General features: G+C 63.8%; 4 protein-coding genes across 4 annotated transcripts; 2 read left to right on the top strand and 2 right to left on the bottom strand.

Moving 5' to 3' along the window:
* Positions 1-230: 230 nt before the first annotated feature.
* Positions 231-3,118, bottom strand: EMIHUDRAFT_113849 (hypothetical protein; the record flags this gene model as incomplete). The annotated part of the gene is made up of 7 exons (XM_005781537.1): positions 231-275; positions 621-720; positions 1,230-1,348; positions 1,412-1,532; positions 1,773-2,062; positions 2,132-2,535; positions 2,806-3,118. Coding segments are annotated over 7 exons (1,392 nt in total), but the record flags the coding sequence as incomplete, so codon positions are not given.
* A 694-nt stretch (positions 3,119-3,812) lies between these two features.
* Positions 3,813-4,371, top strand: EMIHUDRAFT_234111 (hypothetical protein; the record flags this gene model as incomplete). The annotated part of the gene is made up of 2 exons (XM_005781536.1): positions 3,813-3,929; positions 4,093-4,371. The coding sequence occupies 2 exons, from the start codon at positions 3,813-3,815 to the stop codon at positions 4,369-4,371; spliced, it is 396 nt and encodes a 131-aa protein (XP_005781593.1).
* Positions 4,372-5,965: 1,594 nt separating this feature from the next.
* On the bottom strand, positions 5,966-7,136 carry EMIHUDRAFT_234110 (hypothetical protein; the record flags this gene model as incomplete). The annotated part of the gene is made up of 2 exons (XM_005781535.1): positions 5,966-6,469; positions 6,729-7,136. 2 exons carry the CDS (start codon positions 7,134-7,136, stop codon positions 5,966-5,968), a joined length of 912 nt encoding a protein of 303 aa, XP_005781592.1.
* A 3,937-nt stretch (positions 7,137-11,073) lies between these two features.
* Positions 11,074-12,595, top strand: EMIHUDRAFT_234108 (hypothetical protein; the record flags this gene model as incomplete). Its single annotated transcript, XM_005781534.1, has 4 exons — positions 11,074-11,583; positions 11,774-11,944; positions 12,120-12,325; positions 12,397-12,595. The coding sequence occupies 4 exons, from the start codon at positions 11,074-11,076 to the stop codon at positions 12,593-12,595; spliced, it is 1,086 nt and encodes a 361-aa protein (XP_005781591.1).
* Positions 12,596-13,405: the final 810 nt, after the last annotated feature.

Genomic DNA, 13,405 nt, shown 5'->3' with positions numbered 1-13,405 from the left:
GACCCCCCCCAGGCTTGGTAAAAAATTGGGTTAGAGGGAAGGCGCGGTTCCTGGATTTCTAAGCGGCGGTTGTTTCCGGTTTAAACCCCTCCCCCTCGAGGGAACCCACAGCCCCCGCCCCCGAAAGGAGGGAGCCCCCTTTGAACCCCCCGGCCGGTTCCTTTCTTTACCAGCCAAAAGAAGGAACCGTCCCGACGCGACCTGGCGGCCGCCCCCCCCCCCACAGGGACCTCCAGCCGCCGCCACCGGCACCGCCCACCGGGCTGGTCGCGCACCTGTCGACAAGCGAGGCCGTGGAGAGCGGTGAGGTGTGCCTCTCTGACGCTGCGGACCGCGCAGCCTCCCGAGGCCTCCTCGGTCTCACACGGGCGCTGCACCTCGGCCACATCTCGGCTATCTCTCGGCTATCTCGCGCGCCCTCCCGACGCCTGGCCTTGGATCGACGCGGACGCGCGCGCAGACGCGGCGAGCGGCTTTGCGAGGAGCGAGCGCATGCCGCCTCGCTGGGGCTGGTCGCCGCCGCCGCCTTCGAGGAGGGCACGCAGCGCCCGCGCGCCCGCACTCGCCGACACGTCGTTGAGGTCGCAGCTGCCCCGGTCGTCTGCTCCGCCCGGGCTCACCCAGTACGTGCCCTGGATGCCAACCTCGACGTCGGCGGGCGGGATGTCCTCGCGCCGGAGGTTGGGCGTGCAGTTGACGTAGGTCTTGAGCAGCTCGTACCTGTTCACAGCTGCACGTGTGAAGAGGCGCACGGGAAGGTCAGAGAAGGTCTGGAGCAGCTCGCACGTGCTCGACGAGATGTGCACGCGACCCTTCTCGCCAGTCTCCTCCATCCGAACCGCCCCGTTAACCCCCGTCCCCCACATGTCGAAGTGGAACCTACAGCCGAGGTACAGCCGCGATCCGTCCGAGATCTAGCCGAGATGCAGCCCCACATGTCAAGATGGAACCGGACGGTGCCGATGATGCCGCCGGTGACGCGCCCAGTGTGCACGCCGACCCGGACCGCAATCTCGATCTCCTCCGCCGCCGCCTTGCGCTGCACCACATCCTGCATCGCGACCCCCATCCGCACGATCCTCGCCGCGTCGTCCTCGCGAGGCTCCTTGAGCGCGCCCGCGCAGACGATGTACGCGTCTCCGATCGTCTTGACCTTGTCGACCCGGTGTGTCTCGCACAGCCGGTCGAAGTCCTAAGGATGGTTGAGTCAGAGTTGGCTGCTTCGTCACCCCTCGACCCGGCGCGTCTCGCACGGCCGGTCGGAGGCCTCGAAGATGTCCGAGAGCAGTCCGAGGACTCGCTGAGGCGGGTGCGTCGCCGAGAGCTTGGTGAAGCCAACCATGTCCGCCTGCGGGGGCGGGGTGCGGGGGCACGTCATGGACGAGTCCTGATCCAGCCTGGGGAAGCCCACCATGTCCGCCTGCAGCACCGTCGTGCCGGGGTAGACGCGCACGCACGCGGTGTCCCCTCCGCCGAGGGCGGCGAGGATCGGCTCGGGGAGCGTGTTTGTCATTAGCCGGTGCATGCGGCGCCTGCTCGCACGGAGGGTGTGAAGACGCGGCTCGCTGCGCGCTGGCCCTCCGCCGGTGCATGCTGCGCCGGACGAGCCGTGTGACAATCAGCGGCTGCATCTCGGCTGCATCTCGGCTGCATCTCGGCTCATCTCGGCTGCATCTCGGCTGCATCTCGGCTATATCTCGGCTATATCTCGCCGGACGAGCCGCGAGACCATCAGCGCCTCCTTGAGCAGGTTGGCGTGCCAAAAGTTGTACCGCATCTCGCTGATGAGCTCGAAGGTGGTGAAGGTGCCCAGGATGTTGACGACGAGCTCCTTGAAGCTCTCGGCAAAGAGGACGTAGCCCCACTTGTTCGCAAAGTCGTTCCCGTCGTCTTGGCGCACCCAGGCCCAGAGCGCGGCATTCGTGGCCGCCATCACGATCATCAGCCCCCAGCCCGCAAAGACGACGATCTCGAAGGGCATGCCGGGTGTGAAGACCGTGTACATGACGATCAGGAAGAGGAAGTTGAAGCTAGACTCCTCGGGCCCGCCGTCGGACCCCACCTGGTGTTCATTACTCATTCGCTAGTCATCAAGTAGCCATCCGTTCTATCTCCCGCTGTCGCAGCCCACCTGGTGCTGGTAGAGCGCGATGGTGTTGAACATGCACCAGCCCCAGCTGGTCAGCACCATCACGACCAGCACCAAGATCCGCTCCGTCGCCGGGTGGCACTCGAGGCACGGAGGAAGCCTCTGCGGCAGAACGGTCCACGCCCAGGCGTGCACCAGCAAGCCGAGTTGTGCGCCCCGCATGATCAGCGCGAAGTCAGTGCCGCTGCCGCAGTAGACGGGGTCGAGCGGCAGCGCGCTGCTGCTGTTTGTTTCTTCTTGCAGGGCGCGGCGGCGATTCGGCCCCCACGGCTCCTGCAGCGGGTGCACGTCCTTCTCGGCGCAGAGGGTGAGGTGGTCGTAGATGAGGAGGGCGATCGAGAAGAGCGCCAGGCTGAGCAGCACGATCCGGAACGAGCGGAGGTGGCCTAGCGACGACGCGGGGGGGGCTCTTGGTCGACGCATCTCTATCTCTACTGAATCGGCTCGATATCTGCCGCCTCTCTGCCGCCTCTCTGCCGCCTCTCTGCCGCCTCTTGCCGCCTCTCTGCTAGACGGGACGCCTCGAAACGTGAGCTCCCGAAAGTCAGCTTCGAGCGACGGCTCGAGGAAGGAGAGGGAGGCCCAGCGTTTGCGTGCGCGAGAGTGCTCCTCCAGTTTCTCCTGCAGCGACTCGGCGAGCTCCTCGATCTCCCCACCCGCGCCGCTCCCGAGCTGGAATGTGTTTTGCGCATCGGCATTCTGGTCGTCGGCATCAGCCTCGGCGGCGTCGATCAGCGCATCGCCGAGGATCGGCGCGGTGCGCGGAGAGAGCGATGCGGTAGAGCTGGCGCGGGTGAGCGAGTCTCCGACAATCGTCGGCGCTCTACGCGGTCGGCTGCCGCTGCCGGGCGGCTCTGATGTCGGCGACAGCCGTGGCGCCGGCGCCAGAGTCTTCTGCCTGGCGATGGATTCGAGCGAGATGCCAGGGATTCTCTGGCCATCGACGGGACTACCGGTGCCCTTGGGCATTCAGCCGCTGCGACGGAGCCAAAAACAGGCCTCTGATGCCGCCAGCGGCGTCGCGGCGGCTCGGGCTTGGACGATCGGTCGATCTAAGGAAGAATTCTAACGCGAGTGAATTTTCAATGTATGTGGCTCTTACGTACAGGAGGAGGAAGCGGCCAATCGATCACCTAAGGAAGAACTCTGCGTCACGTGTGAATCAGAAGCATGGGGTCACTCCCGCGAAACTCGTGAACTAGCCGGGGCAGTCGGAGAAGGGGCAACTCCGTGCACTGACGGTCGGCCGCCAGAAAACACGCCTGCGTGGATCGCGTCACACCAATCCTCGCTACCCAACGCGGCCAAACAAAGGATATCCACCTCGAGAACCTCGAGAATCAGAAGGACCCCAAGAATTTTATAAGAATGGTACTAGCACAGGAAGAATTCTTGGACGACCGATGATCTAAGGAAGAATTCTACTCAGTAGCGATCACACGAGCCCAAGGAATTTTACAGAATGGCACTCGCACAGCAAGAATTCTTTCGCGGCTATGGATACACATCGTTCAGCCCAGTGCTTTGAACGTCTTGCTCTTCGAAAAAAACCATTGGGTTTGTATTATTAACAACGAAGGCGCTCTCAAAAAAATAAACGCGCAGGCACCGCCTAGGCCCTCGCTTGGCACCCACGGAGAGGTTGGAATATCCGCCGCCGCCCATGGCGCAGTGCTTCGTCTGCGCCGGCGATTCAAGCACCGAGCCGCTCCTCACCGATCTCTGCGACTGCCGGGACCTCCACCTGCACGCATCGTGCCAGCGGCGCCTCATCGCTCAAGTGAAGAGCCACAGCAGCTGTTGCGCGATCTGCAAGTCGCCGTACAGAAATGTCCGCTTCGAGACTCGCTGGTGCGGCGGCGACGATGATCAGGACTCGCATGCGGACCGAGGCGCAACCTCCCGCCTCGGCCCACCCTAGCCCCTCCGCTCTCGCGCCGCAGGCGCCTGCCCACGCCCACGCCTCGGACCTGCCACTGCTCACCCTTTGTCCCTTCGTCTGCCTCTTCTACGGCATCGGCGCCGCCTTTGGCTGCGACTTCTGCGCCCTCTTCCTGCCGCTCTCCTCGCTTGCCTACTGCTGTCTCTGGATCCACGCCTTTGGCCCGGCATGGCGAAAGGTGGCCATCGTTGGGGGCGACGTTGGAGGCAACGCGGGTTCGGTCTGCGAGGGGAGGGAGGGCCAGCGTGGCTCGAGGCATGGCGCTCAGGCGATCGCTTAAGCGTTAAGGCTGCAGGCCGATTCCAAAACGTTGTCCAGTGTCCAGTGTGAGGACTCGCCTCGGGGCTGCAGCGTCCGGGGGTGAGCAGAATATATTAAATTGTAATACGGCTTTATGAGAGTCATGGCAGGCTGTCAGAAGCATGGCGCAAGTCTCTTGTGTATACTCTAGCAAAAAAATACCTAGCAAGAAAACCGGGCACGCCGTAGAACACAAGAAAGGCCCAGCTAGCTGCTAGGTCCGAGGACCGACGGGACCGAGGTGTGTGGTCGCGCCGACCGCGATCCCACTTCCCAGGCATACGTCATACACGAAAAGTATTACGAACAAACGGAGTGTGACTGTGTTGTGTGTCGGACACGGTCCGAGACGCACATCCGTTTCCACTCTTGTAGCATGCAGGTTGCAGTCTGCATGGATTAGCCTCTGCATAGACGGACTGATTCTACATTCTGTATTTCTCTGAAAATGCAGAATGCAGATGCATAATGCAGAATGCAGAACCCAGCCCAAAATGATTACTCTGTATGTGCAGCATGCAGAATGCAGGATGCAGGATGCAAAATCAGACCCAAAGAGTTTGTCCGTTGGGTGCAGCTCACAGCTTTGAGCCCGGATTTTGCATCCTGCATCCGCATCCTGCATCCTGCATCGGGTGCAAGGCATCTGGCTTTGGGCCCGATTCTGCATTCTGCATCTGCATCCTGCATGGGGTGCAGTGCACAGCTTTGTTTGGGGCCGATTCGATGGCCGATTCTGCATTCCGCGCTATCACCTCCTGAGGAGCGCCAACGGCGCGACGCGGCCCGGCGGTCGCACATAGCAGCCCCCGGCAGGGCCTAGGGAACAGCGTGTGAGCTCTGGCGAACTTTCATAGCCGTAGACTTGTCCATGCAAAAAAGGAGCGCAGATTAAACCCTGGTGTCCGGAACGGACTTATATGTGTTGTACTATTATGAATCGCACATATGTTCCCGTTTCCTCCCCTCACAGGATGCAGATGCAGAATGCAGAATGCAGAATCGGCCCCAAAGCTGTGCACTGCACCCGATGCAGGATGCAGATGCAGAATGCAGAATGCAGAATCGGCCCCAAAGCTGTGAACTGCACCCGATGCAGGATGCAGATGCAGAATGCAGAATGCAGAAGCGGGCCCAAAAGCTAGATCTACAGCTCCTGTGAGAGACGTGCAGGATGCAGGATGCGGAATGCAAAAACTCACCCACAGCCAGGAGAGAGCGGACAGAGTACCAATATGCATGATGCAGGTGCAGAATGCAAAAACTCGCCCAATATAGGTAGGAGAGGCCAAAAAAAGAGTCGTACAGAATGCACAATGCAGGTGCGGAGTACATAATCCCACCCAAGAGTGCACTGTGTGTGCAGAGAGGGTCTGTATGGTGCAGATGCTCTCTCTCTATATACAGACTGCAACCTGCATGCTACATGTCTCTCCGTTTCTTGACCACACGAGGATGGTTCGAAAAGGGTGCGGTGCACACATGAGTCATGTTCACGTCACACGTCCTCGCGGAGTGAGTCGGACACCATCAGTCCGTCGCCCCACCTCGCCCAGCACGTCCCAGCCGTCGCCTCAGCGCGACGGGACGGTGTAGACCGCCTCGAGGTACTCGACGATCTCGGGGCTCTCGAAGAGCTCCACGCCCGTGTTTGGGTCGACCAGGTACGGCACCTGGAACTGGACGCCCGTCTTGCGCACGAGCGCGTCCCGGTTGGCGGAGCCGCGCGCCGTGGGCACCAGAGTGTGCGGCAAGCAGAGCGCGCAGAGCTTCTCCCGCACCGGGCGGACGAACGGCGACGGCTCGTAGCCCCACAGCTGCAGCGGCTGCATCGCCTCGTTGTCTGGCCGCGCGTTCGGCTGCCGCTGCGAGCCGGCGAGGCCTCGCAGCAGCGTGGCCAGCGTGGCGGTGGCCACCTGGAAGCCTCCCCGCAGCGGCCAGAGAGCCTTTGGGTCGTACGCGGCTCTGGGCGGTCCGTAGGTCGAGAGCATGTACTCGACGATGTCGTCGCTCTCGAACATCTCGGTGCCCGTGTTTGGGTCCACCAGGAACGGGACGGTCATCCGGCCGGTCCGCTCCTACTCATGATCGTCTGCCGGTCAAGAAGGAGGTCGGGCACGGGCGACGGTCCGCCGGCCAGTCATGTCCTGCAGCTCCGATGCGAAGCCCGCCCTCGCGCCGGGGCAAGGGCGGAGGGCGAGCGGCAGGTCGAGCAGCAGCGCCGCCTCGCGCACCTATCCGTACCACTCTAAGCCGTCAGTGAGTTGGCGGCAGGTGCAGCAGGGCCGCCCCACGCGCCTTCCGACAAAAGGGCGAACCCTCGTACTCGTACAGCACCAGCGGCTCCTCCGGCCGCACCGCTTCCGCTAGTAGCGGCGAAGTATCGCGAAAGGCGACCGGGCCGACGCGAAAGCCGTATGTGCCAGACTCAACTCCGACCGCCGCAGCGTCGTCGCCGGTGAGCAGTCTGGGCGTCCAGCCGAGTGTGAACACGCCTGTTGCCAGCCGGACGGCGAGAGCAAGTCCACCGGTGATCAGCGACGGCAGCTGCTCCTTGGGACGGGTCATCGAGAGCGGCTTTGGCTTGGGCGCGACAAAGCCAGCCGGCGCTGCCACAGCCGGAGGTCGCGCGGCGCCACCATCACCGGGCCGTGTAGTTGGCTGCACCATCTGCACGAAGCCTGCTCGGTTCCCAGGTGCTGTCGGTCTCAGCGCGATGGGCAGGAGGAGCAGGAGGACTGGCATGGCTACGACGGCGGGGCGGCACCGCCTTGCCTGTCTGCGCCGTGTCTGCACCCGGCTGTTCGCGGCCGGGCTGTGTTGCGAAGCGCAATCTCCCGCGTGCCGAACCGGCGCGAGAGGGAGTATCCGCGGGTCAAACGGGGGGGGGCCTCCCTCCTAGATGATTCTAGCACTTCCCTGCTCGTTCTCAGGGAGGGGCGTAGTCCCGTTCACACCCTCACTTAGGCATGAGCGCCCGAAACTTAAACGGCGGGCGCTTGACGAACCCGAGGGGGGGGCGGGGGCAGCAACGGCTGCGGCCCCGAGAGTCGAATCGACAACTCATAGTTCGAACTGGCGACTCATAATGAAACTTGCTGAAATCGCCCTGTGGGGGCGGCAGCGGCGACCGCCCCGGGGGCGGCAGCGGGGACGGCGACCGCCCCGGGGAATATGTTTAGCGACTCCCCACCCCCAAGGAAGTTCTGATAGACATGTCCAGGACGTGCAAGCCCCACCCGGGTGGCGGGTGGACCAAGGGGCGTTCCGCCCTGCTTGCTCTAGGTGAAACGTCTGAAGGACGAAGAAAGCACGAAGGTGCGACCAACTCAGCACGACGGGCGGAGAAGACGGGCACTAGACCAGGAAGGACTGGGAGAGTGTGAATGGAGGGACACGTGTGGTTCAGACGTCCCCCCCCTCGACGTAGTCGAGTCACTCACATGGATAGAGAGGAGAGTGTCCCTCTCGACGGGGCATGGACTGGATGACATGCACTGGAGAGTCTATGGCTCTCGCGGGTGGGGGCGGGGCGGCACTGTTCGCGCTCGCGGCCGGCGCCCGCGCTCCGTCTCGGTGACGGATCGGTGACGGAGATTCACTTCCCATCCGACTGGGAGGAAGGCTCCTTGACATTCATGATCTTGTCCCGCAGCTCGAAGAAGCGTTGGGGTTTGAGCGGCTTCGTGAAGAAGTCGGCAATGTCGGCAGCCTTCCTCGCCTCCTTTTTGGCCTCCCTCTCAGTCCACCAGGAGTCGTGCCCCGCGGCGCGAGCCTCCTTTTTGAGAGCAGTGATGGCCTCCGGGGTAAGCCCCTTGAGCTCAGGGCACTCGTCGTAATAGTGCTGGAAGGTGCCCTTACCCTTGAGTAGGCAGATGGAGCAGTCGCGCGTCGCGGGGCGTCGGGCAGGGGGAGCACCGCCGGTGGTGTCGGCGCCCGCAGTCTCCCGCGGCGTCCGCCGTTGTTGGGCAGAAGCGAAGGAAGCGGTAAGCAGCTCGACAATCCTGGCAACTCGGGGGTCCTCGTCATCGTCGCCGGCCTTGTCGGCCCCACGGCCAGTGCTAGCGGCGGCGGCGGCGCGCGCGACGGGGCCAGCGCCCCGGGCATTAGCGCAAAGCGTGATGCCGTCCCGATCGTACCGGCGGCAGACCTCAACGATGGCGCTGAGCAGGGACCGGCACTCGGAATCAGCGGTGTCGGCATCCTCATTGGCGTTGCCGACCCCCTCAAGAACCGCGGCCTCATCCATGTCCGTGATGACGGCGCTGCGCATCGCGCAGACGATGGCGTTCAGCGCGGCGTCGACGTCGGATCGGAAAGACGCACTGGTCAGCTCGGAGAGGAACTTGCGGAGGAGCGCAGTAAGCTGTGTGGAATTGAGCCGCTCGTCCTCGAGCCAATCGTTGGCCCGGGTGAGGCGGAGGTAACGCCGCCGAAAGTCGGAGTGGATCCGTCCACTCTGAGTGCCAAAACCAGCAGCTAGAAAAGGCTTGACGCCGACAGTCTCGAGGACGATCTTCTGGAGCTTCGGCCGAACTCCAGCAATGTCGGAGCGGATTGCAGCCAAAAGGGCAACGGAAGTGCCACCAGCGCCACTGATCTTGTCGGCCTTCTCGCGGTAGATGGCCCGCAGTGCGTCGTCGGAAAAGAAGGCCTTGAGAAGCGCCTCGGTGACAAGGTTGTCGATCCGCTTGATGACGCGTTGGGAGACGACGATCTCGGCCACAACCGCAGCCTGTCTCTCAGAGACCGTCTTGTGGACAGTTCCGACCTGCGCAAAATCATCGGCGGTGGGTGACTGACTGTCATCGGCGACGAACTCGAGCAAGTCGGCAAAGTCACGCGTCTTGAGCAGCTTCAGCTCGTAGCGCGCGCAGCGCACCGCATCGTGTTGGGTGCAGCAAACAGTGGGCGCAATGTTGTCTATGTAGACAGCGCCATTTGTAATGAGGAAGAAACCGATGCCGTCGTTGTGATGCAGTCGGCTCCACTCGAGAAGAGTGGCTAGGTTCGCCGCAAGCCCGTCGAGGGCGGCGGCACGGTCGAAACTGCATTCCGTCACCATTGCATCAGCTTCTTGTTTAGCGCCATGTAGGAGATCCCGAATTTCGGAATACTCCAAGGCTTTGGTGGGCGTGTCAGGCATGGCCTGAGCAGTGGATAGCGTGTCGGGCTTCACGAAGGGGCTGACGCGACCAGTCGAGTCGCTGCCACGTGCAAGCCCCACCCGGGTGGCGGGTGGACCAAGGGGCGTTCCGCCCTGCTTGCTCTAGGTGAAACGTCTGAAGGACGAAGAAAGCACGAAGGTGCGACCAACTCAGCACGACGGGCGGAGAAGACGGGCACTAGACCAGGAAGGACTGGGAGAGTGTGAATGGAGGGACACGTGTGGTTCAGACGCAGGACTCTGTGGCTGAAGTAGCGTGTGCGTCGAAGCCACAAGAGGGCTGGCTACGTCGGAGAATTGGGGGGGTGGGGGTTTCGCGTATTTTGTTTTCCTTGAACAACGCTGCTGCTCGCAACATGCGTGTCGCGCACTCATTCATGACCGGTCTCAATGCCCCAACCCCCTGCGCGCGGGCCTTCTAAGCCCGCGGGTAGTCACCCCCCATCCCCAGGGCCTCCAGGGCTCGCACCTCAACCTCTCACAGGCCAGCGCACAGCGCCATAGGAGGTATATTTCCGCCCCGCCCGCCCGCCTCTCCCCGCTTGCCCCCCCGCCCGCCCGCCCGCCCGCCCGCCCGCCCCCCCGCCCCGCCCGCCCGCCCGACCACCCATTCCCATCACCATCTCACATACCTTCATATAGGCGCTCGAGACCTCCTCTCGCTGCCTACTCGCTGCCTCGAGGGAGGAGGGGAAGAAGTCGAGCGGGCGCCACTGCGCTCGCCGTCCCGAGGCCCCTCCCCGAAAGGCAAGTCTTAGCCACATGAAATCCGAGACCCCTCCCCACCGCCCCAATCCCCCCACCCCCTTGCTCCCCTCCCCCCCTCGGGAGGGCCGAACTGAGGCGCCCGAGGGGACCCCGCAATTCCCTTCCCCCCTCGGAGGGCCGGACTGAGGCGTCGAGGGCCCCACTCTTTCCTTCGCATAGCGGCCACTCTTCGGATCGCTGGTCGAGCGACCCGGGGGATGCCCCGCGCGCCTGACCCAGGCGCGGAAACGAATCTGCGAGGCGTGGCCGCTCATGCGGCCCGATGGGGAGGAGGGGAAGACGTAGGGCGTGCTTGCGCGCCTTTCCGAGGCCCCTCCAACCCACCCGCGCTAGGTCTCGGGTTTGACGCATGGGGTCACTCCCGCGAAACTCGTGAACTAGCCGGGGCAGTCGGAGAAGGGGCAACTCCGTGCACTGACGGTCGGCCGTCAGAAAACACGCCTCCGTGGCTCGGGTTACACCAATCCTCGCTACCCAACGCGGCCAAAGGATATCCACCTCGAGAACCTCGAGAGGTATTTTCTTCTCAATAACAAGGCTGTGAAGAACGCCTGTGGATGCGCCCTCTGTTGTCGCGAGCACGATTCGCGCATTCCTCAGAAGCCGTCGCGGCCCCCACCACAGGAGCAGTCACACCACTCCCACTCCGGCGCCCACCCCACCCCACCCACTGAGGCGTCGACCGCTGCCACCGCCGCCGTCCGACGCAAAATGGCGCCTGCTCTCTCTCCGCTTGTGCGCTCGCTCATGCGGACCGCGCTCTCCGTCTACCGCGCGCTCGCGCTCTGGGTCTTGTGGGTCCGGCGGCTGCTCGCCCGCGGCGGTGGCACCTCCACACTTGCCGAGCAGCGGGTCGCCAGCGGCCAAGCTTGGGACGAGTTTTGCGACACACTCAAGGCCGCCGGCGCGACGCTCGTGGCGCCGGGCGCGCCGCAGGATCCGCTCAATCAGGCTGAGGGCTACCGCTACCTCTCCCGACTTCTCCGCGCCGGCCTCGAAAACTTTATCGAGTGCGCCGACCCGGAGGGCGCGCCGCAGCTGTGCGCGATCGCGAACGGCAGCCGCGCGGCGCGCATCTGCATCGGCTCCGACAACCCGGACAACCTCTACGAGAACGCGACGCTCGACGGCTCGCTCGAGTACGTCGTGACCGGCACGCGTGGCACGGTCGGCTACCTGGGCTTCGGCACGCAGTCCGGCCAATACGGCGGAAAGGGCGGCTTGCGCACGGTGGACTACCTCGAGGCGGAGCAGCTCGTCTACGACGATGCCGCGGCGGGCGGCCCCAGCGGCGGCGAGCGCGGCTTCACCATCCTCCTCTCGGCGACGCGCCCCGCCGACGCTCCCAACTGGCCGCAGCTCCTGCCACAGCCTCGAGCGGCGATGGTCAGTCGTGACCACAGACTCGTGATCGCGTAGGCTGCAGCTCGTGCCGGAGCCTCGAGAGGCGATGTTCATCGTGCGGCAGACGTTTGGGATCCGAGCGTCGGAGCAGCCCGCCCGGCTCTCGATTGCGCGGCGCCACGGCGCGGGCGAGCCGTCATCGCGTGGCGGCGGCGGCGGCGGACCGACGCCGCTCAGCGCGGCCAAGCTGGACGAGGGCCTGCAGGCGACTGCGGTGCTCGTCGCCGGCGCGTCGGCGATGTTTGCCAAGTGGGCGGCCGGCTTCCAGCAGCACACGAACCAGCTTCCCCTCTTCGACCAGCAGAGGTCGAACGAGGCAGGGTGACTCCCCACATGCCCGGCGCTGTTCATGAGTCGATGCTGCTGACTGCTACTCATTGTGCGACAAGGCGGGCGGCGACCCGAACATCCGGTACTACCACTCGTACTGGCGACTGCCGCCCGGCTTCGTGCTGCGCGTCACCGCGCGTCCGCCGGCGTGCCGCTGCTGGAATTTCCAGCTCAATAACCACTGGATGGAGAGCCTCGACTACCGCCACCACCCCGTGCACACCAACTCGACGCTCGCGCGGCCCGACGCGTCCGACCCGTCGCTGTACACGCGCGGCTCGTCTTGCAGGGGAAGGGAAGGGCACGTCCATGACACGTCCTGCACGCGTGCCGCAGGTACACGCTGCTCGTCTCGCACGCCGACCCGAACGCCGACGGCACCTTCCGTGGCAACTTCATCAGCACCGTCGGCCACCAGCAGGGCACGATGTGCTTCCGATGGGTCGGCGTCGCCCCGCACGCCGACGGCGACGCGCTGCCGCACCCGAAGGCAGACCTCATCCCGCTCGACCAGCTCATGCGCGGCGGCGTCTGAAGAGCGAACCTTGCTCAAGTGCGGCGTGGTCTGGGCGCTCGTTCGTATGAAACGAACGAACCTCTACCGTAATCTATCCTCAGGTCGGACCCCTGTTCAACCAACGATCTGTCAGTCTCGTACGTGAGTTCGTCTGTGAGTACCTCCACTGCGATATATCCTATCTCTGTGTGTAAAATAATCACACGGGTCGCGCAAGCAACGCGACGTTTCTGCGTGGTGAATTGCTCTCTCGATACCGTGCCTACGCCTTTGCCGGTGGCACGAGCGGCGCGCTAAGGTCGGGCGAGAGCACTTTGCCCCAGTTGGGCGGCGGCGAGATGCCTAAACTCGGGGCAATCGCATGTGAACAGACGCCGTTCTCAGGGCTCGCCGTCTTGGGCGGCGACGCGGTGCAGTTGTCGTGGAGCAGCAGCGCGAGGAAGAGCATGGCGGCCACTGGGGCAAAGAGCCAGACGTCGGCCCCTGCTTGCTGAAGCAGTGATGCCAGTGTCGCGCGTTCTTCGGTGAGTCTTCCCCCTCTACATCATCTCAACGCGGGAGACGTCGGCGGTGATGTGTACCGCGGTGTGACCGATATCAAACCTTCTTATTGACGGCAGAAAATACCTCCTAATCACACGTACCTGACTCTGAGTCTGACGCAAACAATAGGGCACGCTTTGTGACACTCCCTCTCTTCTCTTCTCACTAGGGCAAGACGGCTCCGCCAAGCGACATCATCTCACAGACATGGCAATAAGCGTGCGCAGCGACCGACGCCAAGAGCCCCCCCCCCCACCCCCCACCCACAAAAGCCCATTGGATGCG

Source organism: Emiliania huxleyi (genome assembly GCF_000372725.1).
Source record: "Emiliania huxleyi CCMP1516 chromosome Unknown EMIHUscaffold_200, whole genome shotgun sequence".
In the NCBI taxonomy this organism is placed as follows: Eukaryota; Haptophyta; order Isochrysidales; family Noelaerhabdaceae; genus Emiliania; species Emiliania huxleyi.
Note: the sequence above shows the minus strand (reverse complement) of the source record. Positions and strands in the feature narration are given on the sequence as shown.